We start from the raw sequence: 21,926 nt of genomic DNA, 5'->3' as shown, positions 1-21,926 counted from the left end.
AGGGCAGTTTACAATATAAAAACACAAAAATGCAAAACATAATAACATATAAAACAATACCCTCGTCTCTCTCTCTCTCTCTCTCTCTCTCTCTCTCTCTCTCTCTCTCACACACACACACACACACACAGAGGGAGAGGGAGACAGAGAGCTTAAAAGTCCAAGCAGAATTTCTGAAAATCGGCAACCCGTCAGCTCATTTTTTTTGCCAGAAAAATATAAAAAGAGAAAGCTCAACAACATTTGTTCAGATTTTCACTTTTTGAAATATGGCAACCCTAGTTTAATTAGCTGAAGGGCTGAGAGTACAGGAAAGTTTTTGCCTGGTGCCTAAATATATGTGTAGAAGGCACCAACCAAGCCTCCCTGGGGACAGCATTCCACAATTTTGAATTTAATGTAGTAATGTTCAGAATGTATGAATGTGACTCAGAAGCATTCAGCACTTCAAATACATTTATAAAATGCATTCCAAAAGTGCACTTTTGAGCCTCAGACCATCACCAGGAAAAACTCTCCTCCCTGCAAGAGAGGGGAGTGGTTGTGGGCGGGAGCCGAGCACCGCCCCTAGCAGGGGGCATTAGCCCCCTGCCTCCCCCTCACCTGGCTGGCGCCCACGCCCCCTCGGCAGGCATCCAACCAGGTGCCTGGAAGGGGCGTGTTCAGCAGCCTTTTGCTGCGGCGCCAGCCTCTCCCCGGCCTCTTTCTTCGTCGTCTCGCCGAGAGTCACCCACCCTCCACTCCCTTTTAGTTAGGGCTTAGGTCATTGGCCTTGCTATGGACCTTAGGTTGGTCGCCCTGGTTGTCTAGGGGGCCTGGTAGGAGTTTTTTCCATTTGGCATTAGGCTTTTTGGTTTTTTCGCCTACCTCGTAGCAATCGTCACAACTTTTGTGGTATTGGTGGGTAGGTTAGGCATTGGAATAATGTGTTGTGGTGTGTCGAAGAGCTAGGTGTGGCCATCGCCTATGCCTTCAATTTAGGGGTATTCCGTTAAAGGAATCTGGCGGTCGTGTATTTCTGTCCGATGCCTGCTTGGCGGGAGGCCATGGCACGACCCTCGGTGACATCAGGGGAGAGCCTATAGTTGGATTAGCATCAACAGGCTCCACCTACTGGTGAATAAACCCACTTGCTTGAGAGATCCAATGCCTAAGCCAATACCTTTTCACTGCTGTAATCAATAAAGTTGTGGCCTTTCCTTGCCCATTAACCTTATATAACGTGTCCTTGTGTATTCTTTCCACATTGCGGGGGTCGGGTCCTCGAACCACAAGCGGTGACTATACCCAAAGCAATGGCATTTATTCCTCTCTGAAGGCCACTCCACATGGAAAAAGTGACAAAAATCACTTTTATTTGATTTACACAAGAAGGAAGTCCAGAGACAGAATGATACAGCATCCAAATGGTCAGTGAACCTACACACTTTTGCATTCGTGCTAAACCATAAAAGGTAAAGGGTAAAGGGACCCCTGACCATTAGGTCCAGTCGTGACTGACTCTGGGGTTGTGGCGCTCATCTCGCTTTATTGGCCGAGGGAGCCGGCGTACAACTTCCGGGTCATGTGGCCAGCATGACTAAGCCGCTTCTGGCGAACCAGAGCAGTGCACGGAAACGCTGTTTACCTTCCCGTTTACCTTACCTATTTATCTACTTACACTTTGACGTGCTTTCGAACTGCTAGGTTGGCAGGAGCAGGGACTGAGCAACAGGAGCTCACCCGGTTGCAGGGATTCGAACCACCGACCTTCTGATCGGCAAGCCCTAGGCTCTGTGGTTTAACCCACAGCACCACCCACGTCCCATGTTAAACCATAGCTTGGCCTTACTGTGACATGCAAACCAGGCCAATGTCTCATTATAGACACACTGGAAGCACTGGGCTGGATGTATAGCAGGGATAAGCACGGGTGGGATTCCTTGCTCCCCACTGGGAGATTGTTGTTTCAAGGCAACTAACACATAAGATTATTAAAAACAGTTAATCCACTTAAGGAACCTTTGGATGTCACTTCATAACCCAGTCGAGGTTGGGGGCTGCCATACCGACCCAACATCCAGGTCGTTGAATGGCCAACCGTACTAGTTCACACCTTAGAAATTTCTCAAATTTCTGCTACTCCCATCAATGTGGGCTGGGTGGCTATACTATCAAATAGCAGTAAGGATGATCCACAGTTGATCTGTGCCCTAAACCACACCAAAAAAGGTTGTGGCCATTCTGAACCCACTTCAGAATGTGTGCAGTATTTGCTCTCACGTTCCTGCCCTCTGGGTACTAGCATCACTTGTAAAAGTCTCATAAAGCATAACTTTTCAAGATAACACACCACTGAACGCGTGACAGGTCAAACTTGCAATTTTAAATTGTAAACTTTTAAATGGCATAATTGTGACACATTTTTTTCTACCCTGAGAAGATTGGTGGGGAGAGAATTGAATTAAAGTACCTGTCAGATCTGTTCCTTCGGGAAAGATGAGAAGCTGCAGTGGTTCGTTAATGTCACAGAAGTAATCCAGCATATTTTCAAAATGATTTTTGTCTTCTTCCCATCTTCTGTGAATAAAAATGAAGGCAGCAACCTGCATGGCCCAGCCTAGAACAATTGTGAAGAGTCTTTTAAATACTGTGCTGGAAATTTCTTGCTTGTGCCTGTCCATAACTTAAGTTCTCAAATTATCAAACATAAATTTTGTAACACTGTGTTGAAAAGGATTATAGAAAGCTTAGGATTTGGAGAATTATTTAAGGGTTTAATAAATCAATTACACTTAAGGAACAAGGCATATGCCCTAGTGAACGATGGTATAACAGAACAAATAACACTAGCCCGAGGTACAAGACAAGGATGCCCCTTTCCCCAATTTTATTTGTATTGGTTATTGAAACTCTGGTCAATGTAATTATAGAAGATGGAAATATAAAAGGAATAAGCAATAATGGAAAAGAGAAAATAGGCTTATTAGCAGATGACACCTTGCTAGCAATCTAAAATCCCCTGGAAAATATGCAGACAATAGAGGCACATTTGACAAAAAAATGGAGAAAAAAGCATTGTGTTTAATTGGTCCAAATCAGAGATGATGATATTTAACTACGATGAAGATGTAAAACAAAAACTTTTGAAGGGAAAAAAATAGATATAAAATTAAGAAATGTAATCAAGTACTTGGGAATAAATATAACAAGAAATTTAGAAGATTTAGAACAAGAAAATCTTAACAAATTAAAACAGGCAAAGGGTGTTTAAGGAGATAACAGAAATCACCGGGTTAAAGCTGACCAAAAGTCCAGAGGTAGCACTGTTATCAATTTATGATGGGGTGGAAGGTTCACAGGCTATGAAGGACTTGCTCACAAATTTACTGACAGCTGCACGAGGTGTTATATCTTGGAAGTGGAAGGGGTGAGGTGAATATAAAATGGAAGAATGGTATAAAGAGGTGTGAGATATAGTTATTAATGATAAATTACTGTGTGCTCTTAAGGTAAGACAGGGAATATGCAGGAGAAATGATTTTGATGAAATATGGAAGGTATTTGTAGAATTTGTATTGTTAAAATGGAAAGAGGTCAAATCATTGCAAGAGGTGTTGAAATTTGGGAGATTGGATAGTTACAATGGAATGGTCTTGGGTGCACATTTTTATTTGTTTTTATTTATTATTACTACTTTGTTAAAATAAAAATAATAAAAAGGATATTAAAATAAACAATCAAACAAACAGATAATTTTGTGTGAAAACATAACCAATTTCTTAGGGAAGACCACTTTGCATGTAATACAGTTATTATAGAAAACAGTGTATGAGCTAGCACTAAAAGATGTCAAATGCGTTAGTGAAAGGTGTGGGGAAAAGTAGGTGTTGTGTTATTCTTAATGATATTAAATCAGGGGTGCAAAATAACACTAAGAGACTGAGTCATGACTAACATTAAAAACAGGAGCTAGAACATAACATACTTGGGACCTATTAAGAATACACAGGCAAAATTTTCTTATACTTAAGGTTTTTTTTTAGTAGAAGTACATTTTTACAGCTTTTTAGCTCAACATCATTACTGAAACTCAAGCATCTTGCCTTCTCATTTCAATTTGCAAATTCAACTGCCTATCATTGTAAAGTGATAAGTCCTTGAAATGTACACCACTTGATCTTTCCTTTCTTTTTGCAGAATCTGACCTGTGCTGCATAAATTAATGCATTTCACATGTGAACTCAATGACCTGGCGAACAATTACCAGATTCAATATGGGGCAGAGTTGCTGCACTATTAATAGTTGTATTGAAGGGGAAATGTTGAGTGTTACAGTTTCACCAACCAACTAGTTGCAGGAGAAGCCACTACAAAAAAAGTCCTTCATTTGAAAGCAAATGAGAGGTCCTCCAGATATTGTGGACTACAACTCCCATCATCCCAGACCACTGGTCATATTGGCTGGGTCAGATAGGAAGTGTAGTCTACTGCATGTGGAGAGCACCATGTTGGCTACTCCCACACGAAAGGGTTCTCAAGCTGGAAACAACTACAAGATACCACATAATGTGTCAAAGAGACCACGTTGCACATACTATCATTTATTGTAGGGCATGTTGTACAGCCATCTCTCCTTGTAGCAATTTGGAAGAAACTCCTTTACTCCAGGCCATCAGACTATAGTTCATTATGTAGCTCCCACCAGTAGGTAATTGGGGGGGGGGAAATGAAAATGTGTTTTTTAGTTATACTGGGGGTGGTATCTGCTCTCTCTCTCTCTCTCTGTGTGTGTGTGTGTGTGTGTGCGCGCGCACACACACACACGCGCACACACACACAGTGGATTTTGGAATACTGTTCATCGCCTTGAGCACCACAGGAGTCAAAAGACTTATGTCTTCAGGGAAGGAAGAGAACTGGATTCTGTGTTCTCTAGGATTTAGTCCATGTAAAGTTCTTTTCCTGGTGTTGCAGTAATCATCCCATTAATAAATTCACTATCATGACTGAGGAAACCTTCAAATTCTAACAGAAGAATCCTACATATATTGACTCAGAAGTAAGCCAATGAGTTCTATGTTGCTTTCAGCCTAAGTCACTTGCTTCAAAAGACAATACTCTTTGCGGAGCTAAAGAAAGAAATATTTTTTCCCCTCTAGGATAGGGGAAAAAAAATATTCAGGCTTGTTTCCCATAGATGATTTTTGAGAGGAAGCAGAAATTTGGCCGTTTCTAAAGCTTGCACAAAGTGCAAGACACATTTACTTCTTTTCTCTTTTATATGTGAAAGTAAATGTGAATGTCTTCAATATTGTGGGGTATGTATGAGATGAAAAACATGAAAATTTAGCTATGAATTAAAGAAAATGTCACACAAGCTACAGCTTTGATATTATTTTTAAAAAATTGCAAAAGCATTCCTCTGCAATTCTACTTTATGTCCATGGACACTAGCATCTTTCATCACCAGCCATCTCTGGAAAAGCGAGTGCTTCCTTGTTTGATCCTTTCTCTACAGCCAGGATCCAACAAAACCACATGAATGAATGGAGGAAGACTTGCATGCAGGTAAGGTTCAGTTTAATCATCAGTAAGGACTGCTGCAGCAAAACAAAACCTCAGTTGAATATGCATCTATTATTTCTTTGAACTCTGCTGTGCAGTATCACCTCTAATCCAGATGCTCGTCTCATTGCTTGACATGCAACCTCAAGTCTGCCTACTTATTCTCAGTCTATAAGGCTGTTGGCATCCATCTGTCTCAGGAGATAATGGAATGTGTCTATAAGGGTGAAGTCATTACTGGCACCAAAGTGACCTCCCCAGGGTACAACCCTGGGCTGTGTGCATGGAGGTCCTGGCTGCCCAGACAACAAGACCCCCCCTCTCTAGTTAATCACGTAGTACATTGGCTCCTAGCCCTCTACATTAAGTTTCTGAAGCTTGAGCTGGAAGGTATGGACATTTCAAGTGAATCGGAACATATTATTTCCTCTCCCCACCCCTATTTTGTATAAACAAAACTTTTATAGGATGTTTAGTAAATGATTTGCTTACTTGAGTCATCTGGCACATTTGCTTAGCAGGCAAAAATATGCAAATTAGTTGTTTTTAGTGATTTTATCACACTGGCCTGAATTGTTTACCTATGGGAGACTAGATGAACACTTTTTTAACCGAACCTTTGGCCTTTGTGTTTTGATCCCTTCAAATTATTATTCTAAGCCATCACTTTTCACAAAATGTTCCCTTACAACACAGACCTTTATGAGACCAGACTTATTTAAAGCATAAAAAGCAGGATTACAAGCTACTACAATTGTGGAGCCAGTGTGGTGTAGTGATTAAGAGCGGTAGTCTCGTAATCTCGGGAACCGGGTTTCACGTCTCCGCTCCTCCACATGCAGCTGCTGGGTGACCTTGGGCCAGTCACACTTCTTTGAAGTCTCTCAGCCCCACTCACCTCACAGAGTGTTTGTTGTGGGGCAGGAAGGGAAAGGAGAATGTTAGCCGCTTTGAGACTCCTTAAAGGGAGTGAAAGGCGGGATATCAAATCCAAACTCATTCTTTTATTCCCCTTTCCCAGCACGAATTTAGAGCAGGGTTAATGTTCCAACTTCCATAATAATAATAATAATAATCTGGTATGCATCTTTCTGATGTAAACAATTCTACAAGAGTGATAACACTACAGAGAACACTTTCCAACATACACTCCCAAAGCTACCTCATAATATAAATAACTCTAAAGTAATTAAGTCTGACAGCCCTTGATGAAATTGCTGGAAGATATCACATGTCACTGTTGCTCAGACTCTCACTTAAAGAGTCCATTGCCTCCAGTCCACAAAGCAAACCACAAGCTATTTATACAGCACTTAGATAATGGAAGGCCTATGCTTAACAGAAACCTTTGACCTTACTCAAATACTATCTTTCACAAAGAAAGAGGTGGCCCCCCTGTGGAGAAGCTATGGACTTGACCCTTTCCACAATTTTATTACTGCATTATGCATAACTTGGAAAAACAGACCAAGGTCTAACCATACAATTTTCTGATGCAACTAATGCCATGCCATGGTTATTTCCACATGTGTGATATTGCGTGGAACAGCAAAAATGCAATTGAAAATTAACCTGCAAAAGTCGCTATATGAGAATTTTATTATCTTAAAAAAATTGCAAGGGAAGCAGCCATCAGGGAATAGCTAACACTGAAAGACTTCTGGAAAAGTTATCCCACCATAGCCTTCCACCTCAAACAACTCCTGGATTCTCCTGAATCTCTCAGCAGGTTTTGATACCATCAGCCATGGTTCCCTCTCTGTGGTTGGGAGATGGGAGGCATAATATTATAATGATTCCGCTGCAACCTGCAGGGCTGCTTCCAGCGTGTAGCATTGGGTGACTTCTGTTCAGCCCTTTGGCAGTTGTGCTGTGGGGTTTGACGAAGTTCCATCTTGTCCCTGGTGCTATCTAGCATCTATATGAATTTGAGTGGAGTTATCACAGGATTTGGGGCTCAGTGTCATCAATGACACCCAGGGCTATTTCTCCATACCATCTGAACTAGGTGAAACTGCTTTGGTGGTAGTCCAGTGTCTGGAGGCAGCAGTGGATGCATGAGGGCCAATAAACTGAGGTTGAATCTTGACAAGATGGTGGTGCTGTTGGTAAGTGATTCCCAGGGTTGCATTCATCCATAAGCAGCAGGTTCAGAGTCTGGGGATACTCTTCGGAGTGGTGCTATCCAGTGCTATCACCACTTGAGGCTCAGGTGGATTTGGTGGTGAAAAGTACCCATCAGCTGTGGCCATTCCTGCATGGGCCACAGTGGAACATGCTCTGGTAACCTCACGTTTCACTTGCACAGAAAGGAGCTGTGACCCACAAACCCTAATATAACTTCCCACTTCGCTGTGGAAAGAACACCAGGAGAGGACGAGAGAGAGAGGCAAGCAAAGACCAACTTAGAACTTGCTCGATCTGGATCCTCCCATTCCTCATACAGAGTCATCTACTGTAGAATCAATTGCCAACTGAGAAGGATACTGATAAAATGTTACATTTTAATGTTATTGTGATTTTGTTAATGTATTTTTTTGGAAGGATTTATATCCCCAAAGATAGGATTTAATAACTGATTGACTGACTGATTGACTGAACGAATGAACAGCCAGTAAATAGCAAGGGTTGTATCCAATGCTCCATGTGCAGAGTTCCAGAGGTGCAATGGGACCCCTGTTTCCTCTCTTTCCTTGTGCACCCCCAAAATCTTCTCTGAAGAAATCCCCAAACCTTCAGAGCTGATTATAAGAATGTGAGAAGGTGGGCTGGAAAGGATAGGAGATAAAAAGGAAGCTCCACATGTATGCATGGAAATCCACTGCAGCAGCATTGAATACGACTCCAGGATTTTGGCAAAACAAATTGAAGTTATCATCATCATGATGCTGATATTTGCTTATTACTGGCAGAAGCTCTAATGGGTAATTTAAGTTTTAAGAATGGTAAGTAATTAAAAGAAAAAAGGCAAATGCTCTCCAAGGTACTCTTTGTTCATTCTTACAGTTATACCAGTGGTAAGTGAACTGTACCATACCATACATTCCACAAGTTAATTGGTGAAAGAGTAAAGGTGACCTAGCAATAAAGGGGTATGATTGAACTGATGAAAATTTTGTTTGAGATAGAAGGCTTGTTAGAGCCTATACGTTCAACAGAACAAAACTAAAGGTTGGTATGCACAGTGCAACCGGTGTACCTTAATAGTTTCTGATGATATCAGCTGAGAAATCAAAGTAATAGTAGAATAGTGAGTGAAAGCAATAAATACAATCAGAACTTTTCTGAAAGGGCAAACTCTAACTAGTGGAGGGTGGCCAGTTAACTTAATTTTTACAAGTGTACACATAAAACAAAGTATATTTTTGTGAACCAGTGAAGTGAGCACCTTTTGCTAAATGAACATCCTGCTTGTGGGCTTCCCATAATAGGCACCTGGTTGGCCACTATGAGGAACAGAAGGCTGGACTGGATAGGTCTTTGGAGCTGATCCAGGAGGGCTACACTTGTGTGCTTAGAAAGTTCCAACACAGGCTACATGCGTAGCCCCTTACAAAAGTGGTATGTGTACCACACTATCTATTATCACCACACTAGGATATACTGTATATAAGTTAAAGAGAATACAAACAGTGCCTTGAGACTTCTCATGTTGATTGAGGCTGACAGTGCCACGGCTACATTTGAAGAGTTGCTGTTTATTTTCTGCCCCTTCTAAATGCAAAAGGAAAGGGAAGAACTACTTCACAGGCCAGTTGCGACGTGATGAACTTGGCCTAATAAACCTTAGTTTATTATGGCAGACATCAGCTTCAGAGATTCTATTGTGGTTTGTTTAAAAGGGAGAGGAGCGCTCCAGGCCCAACATGCATTGTTGGCTTTAAAGGTGATGGTTCGTTACAACTGAATGGGCTCTTTGTTATTTCCTTTCTGTCACTTACATTCCATCAAAATAACACAGCTGTGAACAGCAGAATCTTCAGTACTGAGTAGGTAAGAATAAATGTTCTTAGTAAGTTTTTAAACCAAGAATAAAAAAGTATAGTGTTATCAATGACTACTACTCATGATAGCTATATGCTGCCTCCAGGCAGGCAGAGAGGGAGCATGCCCCAGAATAATGGTTGCAGGAGAGGGCTACTGCCCATAGGTCTTGCTTACAAGTTTCTCAAAAGGCATCATGGGAAACAGGATGCTAAAAATTAAGCAGCCTTTGGGTCTGATCCAACAGAGCGCTTCTTATGCCTCCTCTTTTCCAGGCTAAACATACCCAGCTCCTTCAACTGTTCCTCATACAGCCTGGTTTCCAGACCCTTGATCATCTTGGTTGCCCTCCTCTGCAAATGTTCCAGCTTGTCAATATCCTTCTTAAATTGTGGCACCCAGAACTAGACACTACTCCAGGTGGGTCTCACCAAGACAGAATACAGCAGTACTATTACTTCCTTTGATAAGGACACTATACTTCTGTTGATGCAGCCTAGAAAAACATTAGCCTTTTTTGCTGCTGCATCACACTGTTGATTCATGTTAAGCTTGTGGTCCACCAAGAGACCTTCTCACATGTACTACTGGTAATCCATGTGTTCCTCATCGTATATTTGTGCAGCTGTTCTTCCTGCCAAAGTATAGAACCTTATATTTGCCCCTATTGAAATTTCTTTTGTTAGTTTGGGCCCTGTCAGCTGTATGCTTAAGGTCATCAAGCCGACCAACAAATCCACCTAACAGTTGCCTCATCTAGACCACATTTTACCGGCTTCTCTGCAAGAATAGCATGGGAGACTTTGTCAAAAGCCTTACTGAAATCAAGATACACTATGTCCACAGCATTCCCTGATCCACCAAACTTGTATGTCTATCAGAAAAAGAAATGGGATTTATCTTCTAAGAGTTTGACTACTGTGCAATAAAACAAGACAGCACAAACAAATATGCAACTAATCTGAAGAGAGTAATATTTTAAGACATATTTTGAAAACAAATTATTTTAGCCTATGAGAGTTGGAAAGCAGTTTACATGCTTAACAGACAGAAGGTTTTAGATATCATTTTGGAATTTTTCTCTTTCTGCATGGCTCCACAGATCCCTTAAGACAGCTAACAATAATGCCGAAAAATAATAAATAGAACAATGAAACCCATCATTATAAAAAACAGCAGAGCTAAAATCAAATATTCTGAACTACCATATAAGGTAGCAAATATTACAACATCATATAAAGCTAAACAAAAAAGAAAGTTTTTATCATGTTGGTGACCTACCAAATCCTGGAATGCCTTTGAGGCTAGATTTGAGACATATTTTTTCAAGTCTGAGGTAGCTATATCTCAGAAGGCAGTTCCATAGGAACATCCAGTCCATTCGAGTTCGGTGGTTCATGATAATGACACTTCTTTCTCCGGGGATGAATCCATCACCTGTTATAACCACTTTTGCTCCAAATACAATCTCCAGTAAGGCCTAAGAGAAATAATTTGATTTTATATTAACTTTGAAAACATGCAAATATCTGAGAACAAATAATTTACAATGATATGAATCAAGACATTATCTTGCACCAAAGGTTTATAGTAGCCAGTGCATGTTTCTAAGATGTACCTAGTTTTTTAAAAATTATTTAGCAGTATGGTTTGGGGAAAGCATTTGAGGAGTAGCATACTGTTCAACTGTACCAATGGGACTATTACAGAGCACCCACTGCACGAAAAAAATGTGGACCTTGCATACTCAAAGGACTCAGTGTCAAATAACCACATGATTCAGAAGAACCATTATGGTTGTGGTGAAAGCAGCAGAAAATAGATACATTAATTCAAGGCAGTCATATTTATCTCCCCAAACAATGAACACCTTCACCCTTCCATGCATGAAGCAAGATTTGCCTACGCTGTGGGATCTCCTGCCTGATAGCATCTACCCTTTGGATGATTCCTTCTGGGAAGCCTCATACCACACCAATCTCTTTATGCCTTTCTCTGACACTGCTCTTTCTGTCCATAGACTGGTCAGGTTGTGATTTGCTGCACGGCAGAATCATTTAACTCAGGGGTTGGAAACCTTTTCGGCTCCATGGGCTGATAATGATACGCTTCACAGGACATCCCATCTGTCAATCTCCTGACTTCCCTATTATGTCAGCTGCAGGGTGCTTTGTAGTCCCAAACTCAGGACTTCAGAGCACCTTTCAAGGCCAGTGCCCCCCTCCATTTCAGCAGGAGTTTCCATACAGGTCCCCTTTCTGAATCAGGAAGGTGCTGCATGGAATCCAGCCAAACCAAGCAGGATTTATCAGCTGACAAGCATGGAGGTCAAATCCTGCTGCTTCAGCTGTGCTGCTCTCCTGTTTCTTGCTTGGAACAGGAATGCAGCCAACGCAGGATTTAACCGTAGCTTCCAATCCATCAAATGATGTCATGAGTGACATTAGCAGAAGGGTGGAAGTGACTTTGGGAAAATGGCTTTGTGGGTCAAATTGAGAACGGGCCAATATTGGCTTGTAAGTCAGAAGTTCCCTACCCCTGACATAATTTATCTGTATTGTTATAATTTGTATGAGATGTCTTTTTTATATAAAAAAAGTTGCACATCAACTTGAATTGTTATTAGAAAAGACATTTTAAAATAACTACGCAAGTGAATAGTATCTACACTATTTGAACAGTTACGGTTATCCAGCTTCAAATTATAGAGGAAATAACTTTCTTCCTGCCTAACTGATCACAGAGTTGCTTCAAGAATAAAGTAACTATGGACATGCAATCTTGAGCCTTTCAGAGAAAGGTTGGGATACAAAGATGATGGTTAAAAACAACCAATTGCAATGCCAGAAAAGGTGACGAAGGCACCCAGACCCACAATAGAATCAAAACACCAATTTTCTTCCCTGAACTACCCAAGGGGAAAAGTGAAGCCTTCTAACCCAAAATAAACCTTGACGTTTGGAATATAAAACAGCATTAGAATTAGAAAAGATGAAGGAACAAGGAAATAAGACAGACAATGTCTCATCTTATCAGCAGAGATGTCACTTACCTCTGTGAAGGGCTTTTAGTTCCCTGTGTGAAATGAACTATATAAAGAGCATAAAGCATTAATGGATGACTCAGCTAACTGCAGTACTGGCATGTTATTATTGATCAAGGTTAAAAATGAACCATTATAAAAGCATAGCAAACTCTGCACCGCTATTTGGACTGACCATCTATCGAGGTGGGAGAGAGATAGTTTTGCTCATTAACATGTTGCTTACAACTATTAACACACAGTGGTAGCTGGTGCCTCCAACAAGTGTGTGTGCTGCAAGTGTTCCCCAGCCCAGCTTCATCCATCAAAACCATTCCTACTTTCTCAGTTTTGCCCATGGAAGTCTTCCCTGTCAGTAATAATAGATAACTGGAGCCCCCACACTCAAAAGTAATATATCTCCAAAGAGGAAAACAGTGGGTACTGTGGCCCTCATGCGCCACCTGTAAGCTTTCCAAAGGCATCGTGGGGTCATCGTGGTGTAACAGATGGACTAGGACTGAGGAGACACAGATTCAAATCCCTAGTCTGCCACTCTTTCTCAATCCAACCTACCCCAAAGGGTTGTTATCCTAATAAAATGAAGAGGGTGAAGAGCCACATACACACCCCTGGGCTTCTTGCAGTACATAAATGTAGTAAGGTAGGTAGGTAGGTAAATAAATAAATAAATAAATGTTGTGCCATTATACAGGTAAGATTGCTGGACTCTATGGCTTAAATCTTAAAATAAGGCACCTTAAGGAATTTCAGAGAAGGAAAGTTTTCCATCCCACGTGAAGCCACTTTTGTCCTCCAATGGTTGGATCACATGGAGTACAGGAAGTGGATCAGATATGTAGGGTACAGGAGGTATTTTTGGGTGTCATCCGTCTATATGTAATACCTGTCTGGTGCTGTGATTAGAATGCTGCACTAGGGACTGAGCCATTCAGTCATGAAGATCACTGGAGGGCCTTGGGCCATTCACTGCCTCTCAGCCTCATTAACCTCACAGGGTTGTTATGAGGATAAAATTGGGAAGGTCAGGGCTGTTTGAGACTGGAACAGACTTTCATGAGAGGTGGTGGACTCTCCTTCCTTAGGGGCTTTTAAGCAGAGATTGGATAGTCATCTGTTATGTGTGATCTAGTTGAGATTCCTGTATTGTAGGGTCCCTTCCAACCGTACAAATCAATGATTCTGTACCTAAAATTCTATACATTTACGTCACCTTGAGCTCCTTGGGGGAAAGGTGGGATATAAATGAGATCATCATCATCTTATGAAAAAAATGAGAACTAGAGAATTTGTCACTTCAGGGCTTATGCATGACAAAGCAGACAAAGAAACATATACCATGGGACATATAAGTTGTTCCTTATTAAAAACAGGTTTTTAATATGCTATCAGCCTTAAACGAAAGAATGAACGAAAGAAGTAAAATGAATTTTACTTCTTATTTAGCCAGAATTTTTATTTCAGAGCTCTGCTCAGAGAAAACAAAGTAATATGTAAGTGACTATATGGTACAGATTATTTACAGATTCTAAATATTTGTAAACCTCTAAATGCATAGCCTCTGTGCAGTTTTATTAGATATTTGAAATCCGTTTTAAGAAGACAGGAATCATAGAATTGTAAAGGAGGGAAGCACACCTGGTAGAGTCTCTAAAAATGCTGGCATTACGATAATTCAGGAAATGAATCAAATACATGATCAGAAGAAAACAGTTTGTTCCTACATTGATTTATTTCCAAAGACTCACCAAGTTCCCACTGAGTTCAATGGAGCTGGCTTCAAATTAATCTTCTTTGGCCTGCAGTCTCAGGGCACAATTATAACTCCCCACTGCTGTTGCTTTTTAAACACTGAACAGCAGTGTTCACGTGTTTCTGTGAGACTACAGTTCATAAACATAGTGCTGGGGATGAGATGGTTGAACTACAGAACTTCAGACCTATACATTTTCTTCCATTCTGATTTCAGCATTACGCTAAAATCCAAGTGGGACCTGCAACAAAATGTTGCAGTGTGAAGTGTTCCTGTTCAGGGTTCCAGCTGGCCAACCAGGATCTTACAGGACACTCTGTTCCATTCTCTCTGATTTTCCCTTCCTTCAACAGTCAGCCAGCGTTCTGCTGCAACCATAGTCAAACTTCATACACATTCATTCGCCCGGTACTTCTTTTCTATAATTTTTAGGGTCTATATGAGATGTACGCGCATGTACTCCTGATTAACACAGATACCCAGCATAGGATATTGCTTTGATGGCTACTCTGCCTTGTCACCTTACCCCTCAAGTAAGCTTACAAACAAAAATCATGTCAACCAACAACAACAAAGTTGTTGTTAAGCCACACAGTAAAAACAGCAGAAAAACAAGAAATCCATCAATACAGTGGACCCTCCGGATACGAATTTAATTCATTCCGGGGGTCTGTGTGCAGCCCAAGAAAAACGTAACCAGAGACGCCGTTTCTGCACATGCGGCAAAACCCGGAAGGATACACTTCTGGGTTTGCTGCGTTCGTAACCTGAAAGTTATGTAACCAGAGCGATACATAACTGGACGGTTCACTGTACAGTGAAACAAACACGTAGGTAACATTTAAGAGGTCTGGGAATATTTTATGTTTTAAAAAATGTATTACTGGTCTGCTAACCACCTAAAGCTGAAGCTTATCCTGACAGCACATAGAAGATTATGCCTGCAATCCTGCGTACACTTAGGATAATAAGGTCTACTGAACAGAGCAAGGTTGTGTTGCATGGCTGCAATTCTATACCTGAAACTAAGTCCAAATATTGAATATTAAAATTCATTGTTTGGCATTTTAAGTCTGGGTGGTTTGAGCAGTTGGGACTTTTCATAAGATGTAAGATATAAGCAACTTACCACTGGAAGTGTAAGCCAAGTAGCCACAACGCGATCAGTGACCCAGCGATACCAAGATGGGGAGAAAAACATCAATGGCAGCAAGGGGCCAAGCATGAAAATGCTTCCGAAAAAACTTCCCAAGAATAGTGTAAGTACAAAATAAATTCCTTTCCATGACACCATGGCTCTGAAAAAGAGAAAGGAAGGTGTTTATGGAAACAGCTTCAATGCTGATGTCTTCCTGAATTGGCTCCTCTCCAAGCTTTTCAATTGACGGTACTCAATTTGTGTCATACATTTTGGATTTGAAACTACAGAGAGGGGAATAAAACCAGTTTGTTGGCAAGTCAGCCTCAGGCCAGAGATGGTCAGTTTCTTAAAGCCATTCAGTACCTCCAGTGTACCCCACAACATAGCTGCCTAGATAACTTGCACCATTACTGAACCCACCACCCTATAATTTGTACTCAGCATGTGATTTTCATTCCATTTTGCAAAGACAGATCTTGTGGATTTTGCACCAAGAGAGCCCTGAAAAGTTTTGAAACAGACACAAACTGTAATGGTCCCCCCATGGCTCAGGTGCACAGCTTGCATCTGCCAGGAGCCGTGCATTCAGTATTGTCAGCCTAATTCTCTTTCCCAGTTGAAATCAAAACAGGCCGCCTGCCTCCCTGAACTACAGGCACTTTGTGAACAAAAGGAAGCTTTTTTGGTAAAAAATTTAACTTGTTTTATCTGTTGCATCTCCTTTGTAACCTCACTGTACACTGCTTAGAAACTACGCTGCTAAGCTGTGTATAAATTGTTGAATTATAATAATTAAATAAAAGCATTACTTCAAAAAGTAAAGGAACATGAAACGCTGAGGTGGGGGTGAGAATATGCGATTCTAAATGAGGCCATACCAGAGGCAAGGGGTTAAAGCCTGCTCCCTCCAGGTACCGGTCCAGCTCTGGCCCCCAAGTCAGCTTTTGAATAAATCATGTACGGCACTAGCATAACATTTAGTTTGGCCTTCAGCCTAACGGGAATTCAAATGAGGGTGTCCAAGGGAGCATATCTCCCTGTCTGTGTTTACTCTAAAATTTTCTCACCTTCTGCAGAATATGTTACTGCAGAACTGACCCCTCTGTAAGAAAAAAATGCTACATCAATTCCCAAATCACCATTGCAACATACTCTGGGATGAATACAATACATCACCAATCTCTATTAAGATATAATCAGAATAAAATTATAAATATAATTAAGATAATATAAATTATGAAAAGACTATCAGAGTAGCTCTACTGTCGGTTAGAACCATAATGTAGATCTGTTATTAAATGTGCTAGATACAATAAGAAATGTTGCTGGCCAAATGTGGACCAAAGAGTATCTTATTATTGTCTAGGAAACTTTCCATCATAGCAGCCACCTTATTATCATTAAACAAATATGGAAACACTAATTTTCTAAATTAGAATCTGCAAATAGACAGTTTTCCATTATTTAGGATTAAATTGGTTGTTTAGAAGATGAGGAGCTTTGCACAGGCTTTTCTTGTTCACTACTCTGAAGAGCTCTCTAAAAGGCAGCTTTAAAATTACATGCAAGAAATCACACAAGACAGACAGGAAACTAGTGCTTTCAGTTTGGTGGAAGTGGGGAGAAATAGCAGTGGAAAAGCAACCCATTACGCAAAGCCATTGGAGCCCATTTATTTTCAAGTTCCAGTAAAGCATGAACATGCAGAACCTGGCTCTCTCCAGCAAATCAAGATGTGAGTACAATGGAGTGGTGCCTGAATTATCTAACAAATACACTGTGTCAAACAAGCACAGAATTTCGAAAATCGTGGCTTTTAGTTTTGGTAAATAACAGAACAAGAAAAAAAAGTCTCTTGTTGTTTACAAAACACAAACACACATACTGCTTATAAAGGAGAGGGCTGTCTGTCAAGCTTCTCATTCAGAATGCCAGAGAGTATTTTTAGTAAGCAATACAGGAAATATTATCCAATCCACCTAATTTGCATTTGGGAGGACTAGCATGAAGTTCCACCTCTGCCACTGACTCACTGTCTTGGTTCACACATAATGCTGAACCATGGTTTAGCTTTTTGTGCACAATGCTAACTATGATTTACTAAAACAGATCAGGGTCCATAATCATGGTTTGAACTTTGCTTATTTCGATAAATCATAGCTAACTGTACAGTTTGTCCAGATTCAGCCATAACAAGAACACGTGGATAGTTGAAAATGGAAGATGGAAGCAGAAGTTTCTGATATCCTCTTCTCAGCTGCACTGGAGGTAGAAATGCACAAGCTTATTGTCCATGCACATTGGGCAGGAGGTGTACAGTATGCAGCTGCTGGGCTTGTTTGCCTGTAACACTAAATCATGGTTCAGCATTATGGAGACAAGTCAACAAAGCATCAGGCTCACATGTTACTTTCCTTGCCCTCCTCTGCCAAGTTTACTTTAAATGTCAAAGCATGATGGCTTAGCATCATGTGCAAACACAATCAGCAGTCAAAACATGCCAGCTAACCCATGGTTTGAGGTCTGCTTGTTTTAGAAACTAACCACTGCTTGCTTTAAGCCAGAATTACTGGTTCACAAGTAATGCAAAGCCAAGATTCTCTGAAGCTGAAACTAAACTTGGCAGGAGTCCTCCTCCTGGATGCAAGGGGCCTTGCACTTCCATCATCATCATTTCAATTTATATACAGTGGTACCTTGGGTTACATATGCTTCAGGTTACATACGCTTCAGGTTACAGACTCCACTAACCCAGAAATAATACCTTGGGTTCAGAACTTTGCTTCAGGATGAGAACAGAAATTGCGCGGCGGCGGGAGGCCCCATTAGGTAAAGTGGTACCTCAGGTTAAGAACAGTTTCAGGTTAAGAACGGGCCTCCGGAATGAATTAAGTACTTAACCCGAAGTACCACTGTACTATCTTTTATCAAAAGATCCCAGGGTGGTGTATAGCATTAAGAAAACGTTTTACAGAACGTCAATAGTGAAAACATAATAAAAAGCATAACAATATGATAAAATAATCATAATAATATCATAATAAATCATAATAAATGATAGCATTCCAGTCAGGAAGCCACCACAGAAAGGGCCCGTTTTTGTGTCGCCACCCTCCAAAACTCTCAGTAGTGGGGACATAGAGATAACAAGTGCAGGGTCTGGGTCAGTCTGCATGGGGAGAGGATGTACTTAGGGTATTGAGGTCCTGAGCTGTGTAAGGCTTTATAAGTGAACAGCAGCTCTTTGAACTGGGCCTGGAAACTAATTGGCAGCCAATGAAGTTGGGCCAGGATTGGTGTTATATGCTCAAACCATCTTGTTCTGGTGAGCATTTGGCTTGTTAAGGCTCATCCATGTAGCATTAAATCATGGGAAAGTGTTATTTGTCAACCAACCCATGGGTTTCATTCAAGGATCATGCCTTACATGGTTTCTGCTAACCATAGTTAGGAACCGACACCACGGCTTATGCTTCCAAATACATAATAGGCAATACATGTGCAGTGTGAAAAGAGGAAAGCACTTGGTAAGGAAAGGGAGTTGTGTGGACTGGATGTAGTTGATTTCATTCTCCTTTCTTTCTCTATTTATCTCCATTTTGGGTAAGCTGTGTGGTGGGATGAGTAAATATACAGTATAACAGCAAGCAGCAGGCACAAACTGTAATTTTCAAGCAAGCCCCTCCTAAATGATGGTTTGCGAGCTGACAAAGGTTCAGAAGTAAAAGCATGGCCTCTGAATACAGCCAGGGTAAGAGCCTGAGTAAGTCACTCTGTCTCATTTCACCTTCTGCAAGTAAGAATAATCACCCCTGGAGGCGCACTGCATTGTCTCTTGAGACAGACGCCAACAACAACAAGGAACTTAAGTTGGGTTGAAAGTAGCTGCTCTTCATTATCTCAGTCTTCTTAGGTTCATGTCAACTTAAAATGTATTCAGTAAACTTGGGGAACAGTGCACTCTCAGTGAGCTTTCAGCATAAATTCTTAAAACCTTCCTGTCACCGAAAAATACTAAACCACCCTTTTTGTCATTTTGTCTCTGTCTGTGAATTAAATAAAAAGCTTCAACCCAGGTACTTGGCTGCCCAAAGTTATCCATGATCCACTGCTTGCTTCTCAAAATCTAAGGCTACTTAGGAATTTGAAAATATACAGTATGTCCACTCCTGAATGACACAATAGAAGTAGTCATTCAAAATCTGAATTCAATACATTGCTACTACTTTGTCCAAAGAAAGCAAAAGCAACTCCATCCCAATATGGTCCATTTTGTTAATCAGCTTAGGGAAACATTTTTTCCTACACTCAACAGCCATCTTTTCCTATAATGGGAATAAGTTTGCAAGCCTTCTAAAATACCATATAAAAGCTTTATTCCAAGTAATTTTCCACTTCTACAAAAAGATTGAGAAGTGTGGGGATGAATTAGGTCAAAGTGGAGGCTGGAAATTTTGAGATACAACTCTACTGCAGCACTAAACAGATTTCTCATCTATTTTGTGGCAGAACTCCAAGTTATTGGTTTATCGTACATTCACATTTTCTTGTTGCCATAGCAAGAGAAAAACATTTTCTGTTTCCAGGTAACAGGGGACAGTAAATCCTAAAATATTTTGTTTTATTTTTCAGTTAATTTTAAACATTCTTGGCTAAGAATAGAAAGTAACTTTCCAAAACAGTTGCATTTTTATTCCAGTGTTTATTATTGTAATAAACATACAAAACACACATAACTAAATCACATAAAAGAAACAAAAATATTTCAAAGCCAAAACTCATAAGAGCATCAAAAGCATACTAATCTATATAGAAACCCTAATGTACAAATATTCCCAAATCATTCAACACTATTTATTGACTATAACCTTCCAAAAATAACTTCAACGAATTGTTAGATCTAGTCAGTGTCAGTTCCTAACTTGCAATACCATGTACTCCTTTGCCTCCTTCCTCGGTACTTGCATCTTGGTTTAATTAAACTGAAGTTAGTCATTACATTTGAAATGGGATGCCGTGATTTATCACCACTTTCCTAACCTGGCTGCTAAACTATGAATTGGGAAGCTGGGAACTGGGCTTCCAAACCAGGCCATCAGCAGTACAGGACAATGTTAAACATGCCTACTTGACTTCAATGAGGTGTGCTCCTAGATGAGTTAAGAATGCGGCCAGACAGTGCAATCCTAACCATGTCCACTTAGTCCTCCTGAATTAAATAAGACTTACTCCCATATTAGTGGGGTTAGGACTGCAGCCCTAGTCATTCAGCAACTCCAGATTTCAGGTTTGTACTTTCCCATCTCTTCAGAACAAATCATTTTAATTTTTGTTTACTATAATTCAAGAAATAGTATCTCCATTGTCTTCCAAAATTGAGAAAGTTTTTTTTTTTTTTTTGGTAGATTTTAAACAAGTGGAATAGCAATCCAGTCTCCTGTTTGTGCAAAAACCTTCCAGTGTCCTAAAATAAATGCTACTGCATTCATCAGTATAACCTGTTGTTTCTTGTACTTTTTCTTTTAAAAAATAATGCAAAAGAAATTTCACAATACATGCATCAAATTAACTGTTATGGTTTCACATCACAAGCAATTAGACAGAGGATTCTTACAATTTCTTAAGTTTCTAGAGTGTCAATTACCATTTTGCAATGATTTTATAAGAATTTCTGATTAGATGACAGAAATTCTCATTTCCATTCTCCAGATCTCCATTGTGGGAACATGTGTGCAGTATGGATGTCATGATTCCATGCATCACAATGTTCCTTTCTCTGATTGGCTCTTTCATGCATCCTGTGTTTACAGTCAAACATGGAAAAAATAACTGGTAGAAGGCCTGGGTAATTAACAGGCCCTCCTGGTTCTGGAAAGTGAACAATGTGATAATGAGGCTTTTAGTTTTGCTGTTATTTGTGCCAGGTAAGCACAGAACAAGTCAGAGCCTGGGGAAAATAATCAAGCAGGGGCTGGATACTTCTTTCCTTTGATGGGGTTCCTACTTTATTCTAGCAGTTTAAAAGGCAAGCTTTCTTTCATTTCCATTTAAAAGCTAAAGGCTGCACTGAATCATAGAATCATAGAGTTGGAAGAGACCACAAGGGCCATCGAGTCCAACCCCCTGCCAAGCAGGAAACACCATCAGAGCACTCCTATAGAATCATAGAATCATGGAGTTGGAAGAGACCACAAGGGCCACTGCAGCTGACTCAAGCTCTTTTGTTAAAACTCAACATGCTTTTCAGATACCAATGCACAGGATAGCAGTCATGCCACCTGACTGATCAGTGATCTGAGTTATCTTCCCAGACAAATTCCAACATACTAACAAAACCCAACTTTTGCAGCTTAGTATTCTATGAGTGCCAGCTGATTCAAAGTCTTCTGGAGGGTATATCAGTTCCCTCTAGGAATATGGGCTATGGGACTGTCATATTTAGAAAGGGCTTTTGGGGA

General features: G+C 40.5%; 1 protein-coding gene across 1 annotated transcript in view; it reads right to left on the bottom strand.

Moving 5' to 3' along the window:
• Nucleotides 1–21,926, bottom strand: part of LCLAT1 (lysocardiolipin acyltransferase 1) — an 84,414-nt gene that overhangs the window by 40,544 nt on the left and 21,944 nt on the right. The window contains exons 2-4 of the mRNA XM_083604606.1: nucleotides 15,457–15,625; nucleotides 10,813–11,011; nucleotides 2,453–2,599 (exon numbers count right to left, since the gene is read on the bottom strand). Of these exons, the coding sequence (XP_083460732.1) occupies nucleotides 2,453–2,599; nucleotides 10,813–11,011; nucleotides 15,457–15,621 (511 nt within the window). The 5' untranslated portion in view covers nucleotides 15,622–15,625. The remainder of the gene's footprint in view (nucleotides 1–2,452; nucleotides 2,600–10,812; nucleotides 11,012–15,456; nucleotides 15,626–21,926) is intronic.

Source organism: Podarcis filfolensis, assembly GCF_964270895.1.
Source record: "Podarcis filfolensis genome assembly, chromosome: 3".
Classification (NCBI taxonomy): Eukaryota; Metazoa; Chordata; class Lepidosauria; order Squamata; family Lacertidae; genus Podarcis; species Podarcis filfolensis.
Note: the sequence above shows the minus strand (reverse complement) of the source record. Positions and strands in the feature narration are given on the sequence as shown.